At 38.9% G+C, this 5775-nt stretch overlaps 1 protein-coding gene across 1 annotated transcript; it reads right to left on the bottom strand.

Moving 5' to 3' along the window:
- Window positions 1-523: 523 nt before the first annotated feature.
- Window positions 524-4911, bottom strand: LOC131027666 (heat shock cognate 70 kDa protein 2). The gene is made up of 2 exons (XM_057957740.2): window positions 4531-4911; window positions 524-2446 (listed from the first exon to the last, which is right to left on the bottom strand). The coding sequence occupies exons 1-2, from the start codon at window positions 4742-4744 to the stop codon at window positions 708-710; spliced, it is 1953 nt and encodes a 650-aa protein (XP_057813723.1). The 5' UTR covers window positions 4745-4911; the 3' UTR covers window positions 524-707.
- Between the last annotated feature and the right edge of the window lie 864 nt (window positions 4912-5775).

The following is a 5775-nucleotide window of genomic DNA, read 5'->3' as shown; positions in this document are numbered from 1 at the left end:
CATACAGAACTTGTCTACATCTGCATAAATACATCTTACACATACAGACAATACAAACCACATCAGAGGATATTGATAGTAAATTATGGATAAGCAGTAGATTAATCACCATCCAATCAAAAACTGTTTCATCAACAGAACAACTTGTCTACATCCTGTATAAATACTTCTTCCACATACTCTCACATACAAGTGTGATACATCTCGCCACAGAAGGAACTTATCTACATCTCTGTATAAATACATCTTCAACATACTCTCACATACAAGTGATACATCTCGCCACAAAAGAACTTGTCTACATCTTGTATAAATACATCTTTCACATACAGACAAATACAAACCACATCAGAGGATATTGATAGTAAATTATGAATAAGCAGTAGATTAATCACCGTCCAATCAAAAACTGTTTCATCAACAAACTAGTTTTAATTGCTTTTGATGATCTTTGCCTACAGAATTATATATACGCACAGACCTGCACGAATGCCAAAAAAATTGAACGCACAAGTCTTGCATAGAACTTTCAAAAATGAGGCTAAAGGCAGACCATTAAAGTTCAGATCTACCCCGCCTATTCGATATAATAAATGTCACTTGAAATCAAAACAACATTACTACTACATATGAGAAAGGGAAATCCCTTTCTAAACTGTTCTGGCCCAGAAATTATAAACATACGAAAATAATAACAAGTAAAAAACTTAATCGACTTCCTCGATCTTAGGACCTGGGCCTCCACCGGTTGAAGGACCATCCTCGGGAGCGCCAAAACCACCACCAGGCATTTCACCACCCGCACCCTGGTACATCTTTGCAATGATGGGGTTACAAATGCTCTCAAGCTCTTTCATCTTGTCCTCAAACTCGTCAGATTCAGCAAGCTGGTTATTATCGAGCCACTGAATGGCCTGCTCAATGGCATCTTCAATCTTCTTCTTGTCCGATGCATCCAGCTTGGCTGCAATCTTGTCGTCCTTTATAGTATTTCTCATGTTGTATGCATAATTTTCTAACGAGTTTTTGGACTCAACCTTTTTCTTATGCTCCTCATCCTCGGATTTATATTTCTCTGCATCCTGAACCATCTTCTCAATTTCCTCCTTACTTAACCTACCCTTATCATTGGTGATAGTGATCTTGTTCTTCTGACCAGTAGTCTTGTCCTCGGCTGACACATTCAGAATACCATTGGCATCAATGTCGAAGCAAACAGTGATTTGAGGAACACCCCTAGGGGCAGGAGGGATTCCAGAGAGTTCAAACTTGCCCAACAGATTGTTATCGCGAGTTCGAGTTCTCTCTCCCTCGTATACCTGGATAAGCACACCAGGCTGATTGTCTGAGTATGTAGAGAAGACTTGTTCCTTCTTTGTGGGAATTGTGGTGTTCCTTGGAATGAGGACAGTCATAACACCTCCAGCAGTTTCCAGACCAAGAGAAAGAGGAGTGACGTCAAGCAGCAACAAATCTTGCACCTTCTCATTGCCTTCTCCGCTCAGAATTGCAGCTTGCACTGCAGCTCCATATGCAACGGCCTCGTCAGGATTGATACTTTTGCACAGCTCCTTCCCGTTAAAGAAGTCCTGCAACAGCTGCTGAACCTTGGGAATTCTAGTTGAGCCCCCGACGAGGACAACATCGTGAATTGTGCTCTTGTCCATCTTGGCATCCCTCAAACATTTCTCCACAGGTTCCATACACTTTCTGAAGAGATCCATGTTCAATTCCTCAAACCTGGCACGGGTTATGGTTGAATAGAAGTCGATACCTTCATATAAAGAATCAATCTCAATGGTCGTCTGGGCAGTGGATGAAAGGGTTCTCTTTGCCCTCTCACACGAAGTTCTCAATCTTCTCAAAGCCCTTGCGTTGCCAGAGATATCCTTCTTATACTTTCTCTTGAATTCCTGAACAAAGTGATTAACCATCCTATTGTCAAAATCTTCTCCACCCAAATGGGTGTCTCCAGCAGTGGCCTTGACTTCAAAAATACCTTCTTCGATTGTCAAAAGAGAAACATCAAAAGTACCCCCGCCTAAATCAAAAATCAACACATTTTTCTCACCCACACTTGTGGCTTTTTTATCTAAGCCATAAGCGATGGCAGCAGCAGTTGGCTCATTAATGATTCTCATAACATTCATACCAGAGATGACACCTGCATCCTTGGTAGCCTGTCTCTGGGAATCATTGAAATAAGCAGGCACAGTGACAACAGCATTTTTAATTGTTGACCCTAGATAAGCCTCAGCAATTTCCTTCATCTTCATCAAAACCATCGATGAAATCTCTTCTGCAGAAAAATGCTTTTCCTCACCCTTGTAGTTCACACTGATCATTGGCTTTTCGGCGGGTCCTGCGTAGACCTTAAAGGGCCACAGCTTTATATCACTCTGAACGGAAGGATCAGTAAAGCGCCTTCCAATCAACCTCTTGGCGTCTGCAAGACAATCAGAACATCATGCATCTCAGAAAACCTATTTAAGCTATAAATACCACCAGATTTACAGGACCCCTTAAAAAAACTGACAGAATTAAACCTTCACTAAGCGTATTAAGTACAGTATCATCTGAAGCCAAATTCGGTAGGGTAATAGAGCCACAATTTGATCAAATCTAACACCAAAACGCTTGTATAAATTATTTATAGCGGGCAACAAAATATTGCAACACCAAAGCGCTTGCATCAATTATTTATAGCGGGTAATAAAATACAAAGAGTGAAAGAAACCCTCACACGTATTAGACATGCAAAAGCTTCGTTTTAAGGCAAAATAATCAGAAGAAAATCTCCCTGCACAAAAAATCTCACAACCAAGACACACAAACTAGTACGATAACAAATCTTACAAACACATAACCTCCATAGACAAAGAAACGGTCATCAAAGTATATAGATCCTGGCAAATGCACGAACAAGAATTATATAATAAAATTACATATTAGACCTTGCTTAAAGTATATGAAAAGCCAACGCTAAAACCTAATATCATTATAAATCTCCCCACGTCTTCTTCGAATGCCGCGTCAGATGTGAGCACAGACACTTTCCATAATCCAGCAAGGAAAATTTCCGATTACACAGCATCGGAAATACGCGCTTAGACTTTAATATTTGTTAAACTGGTGCCTAACAGAAGACAAACACAATGCCTCATCAGATGCCAGCACTAGAACTTTTAAGAATCGAATAAGGAAAACCTTCAATGGAACAGTATAGGAAATCAGCACTGCTCTGTTAAACTGGTGTTTAAGAGTAGACAAGCACTCAAAACTGTATAAATTCTCAAAACTCGAGACATCAATGGCAACAAAAGAACATAGTACGCCAAAATAACTCTAAACTAACACTAGAACTCGTATAAATTCACAATACTCAAAGACATTAATGGCAATAGAAGAACATACGCGCCTCAACGAAAAGATCTATAATACTACTTTAGCCATAGATCCTATCATCCTAAATTACAAAACTTATGATTAAATTTAAACTGATACCGACAAAACTCGAAGTTAAAAAAAAATAAAACTGTGACTCTGCGACAAGACCTTGGAACCAGATCTGAGGTAAGGAGTTACGTTTAACACAAAAAGACATTCTATTAGAGACACCCACAGCCAGTTTACAGGAATCAGTTCATATAATTCTAAAACAAACGAGGGAAAAGTGAACTTTAAAACTCCAAATTACTGACCAAACCTTCCCAGAACGCTTTACTACAGCACACAAAATTCCCAACTAGAACTTTCTAAAAGCATCATTCAGAGGTCATAATGCAGAGCCCTTTATAAACGCTTACTACAGCACACAAAATTCCCAACTAGAACTTTCTAAAAGCATCATTCAGAGGTCATAATGCAGAGCCCTTTATAACCCCTTACACAACAAAGCCTACTACCATGCTTACTACAGAGAACCAAATTCTTGATAAATCGGCCACAATACACAGACAATTCCATTATAACCCCTTACACAACAAAGACTACTACTACGCTTACTACTTAATACCAAATTCTTAACAAATCTTTCAGGTAAAATTACTACATTTTACCAAATTTCCGACCAAGCATTTCCCATAGCGGCATTGGAAGAAATAATATCAGATCTCTGGCTTTTCCAATCGGCATTCAAAGACTCCACCAAATTTCCAACCAAACCACATCCAGTCGACATTCAATGGAAATCATTCAGAACCCCATAAAGCCCTTTACACACCGTAACAAATACAAAGAGACTAACAAAACTCCAACTTTTTGACAAATTTTATGTAAAATTACAACGAATTACCAATTTTCCTACCAATCACTCGGAGCAACACTCTAGGGAACACATAAAGCACCAATTTAAAAGCCACACTATCTAGAACGCTTCAACAAATTTCAGAGCCTACTCCATTTTGTTAAAAATTCACAAGAGACCAGGATTCACATTTCCCGCATTACAGCAACAACATTTTGTGAACATATTAACACACAATGAAACATAATTCCGTATGTACAAATATAGGATATCGATGTACTAACCGAAAACGGTATTGGTAGGATTCATGGCCACCTGATTCTTGGCCGCATCTCCAATGAGGCGCTCAGTATCAGTAAAAGCAACATACGAAGGCGTAGTCCTGTTGCCCTGGTCATTTGCTATGATCTCAACCCTATCGTGCTGCCACACGCCCACACACGAATACGTTGTACCCAGATCTATACCGATCGCAGGACCCTCACCTTTGCCCGCCATTTCAAATCGCTTAATCAAATTACAGGATCAAATGAACCCTTAAGAAAAAATAAGACGCCTCGAAATCCTAAAATATAAGCAGAGAATGGACTTCGATTTCCTGAAGCCCAGTCCTGCTTCAAAAAAGCTAAACTGCGTCAATTTCTAATTCAACAAGTATATAAGGTTATTTGATTAATTATATATAAGAATTTCTGGACAAGCGCCGCCCAAACCCTAACCCTAATATCAGGCCCTTCCAGAACCTTCTTCCTCTGCTTTCTTTACCGTTCGATGAGGCCCCGATTTAACGGCTGTGATCGCTTGCATCTGATTGTACTTGTGTGCCGCCCATTCGTTCTTTTATTTTTTAATGTTTACGTAAGTAGCATGGAAAGCATTGTGGTTCCACGTGGCTTCAACTCCCGGCCTAAGTTAACCAGCTGTTGGAATTACAAAAGTTAGAAGATAAAAGTATCCGTTGTCATTTTAAATCAACAGTTCTCGAGGGGAAAAAGACACCACGGTTTAATTAAGGATATAATAAATAAATGATCCAGATTTAGATTTAGATTTAGAGGGTGGTCTTATGCGGGGCCCATAAATTTTCTTTAGACGTCTTATTACGCTTAAACTTCTAAAAGAAGAAAAAAATTGCTACAAGATTATTTTGCAATTATTTTTTCAAATATAGGAGCTTCACTTTTTAGGCTTATATATTTGAGCAAGTGAAAATAGGATAGGGTTAGAAATTGCTCCACTAGCATCGGAATGTTTTTTATTAAAAAAAAATCAAGTTTTGAAGGACCCTCAAACTTTATATACAAAACGTTAGACCTAAACCAGATCAAATTCAACAAGAGAAAAAAGAACAAACACAACTCTAACCAAGGTGTTTCAAACCCTCATCAACTTCAACTTCAAGTTGACCCAAGTTCTGAGATAGGTCTTGCATAACCTAAAAATCGATTTTTATCTGCTCCATGGATTTCTTGAGATTCATTCTAGTCTGGGAACAAGGACACCCTTCTCGTCTAATATCTGCATACCCT

This window comes from Cryptomeria japonica, chromosome 8 (assembly GCF_030272615.1).
Source record: "Cryptomeria japonica chromosome 8, Sugi_1.0, whole genome shotgun sequence".
Taxonomy (NCBI): Eukaryota; Viridiplantae; Streptophyta; class Pinopsida; order Cupressales; family Cupressaceae; genus Cryptomeria; species Cryptomeria japonica.
The sequence above is the reverse complement of the archived record's forward strand: the minus strand, read 5'-3'. Positions and strand labels throughout refer to the sequence as shown.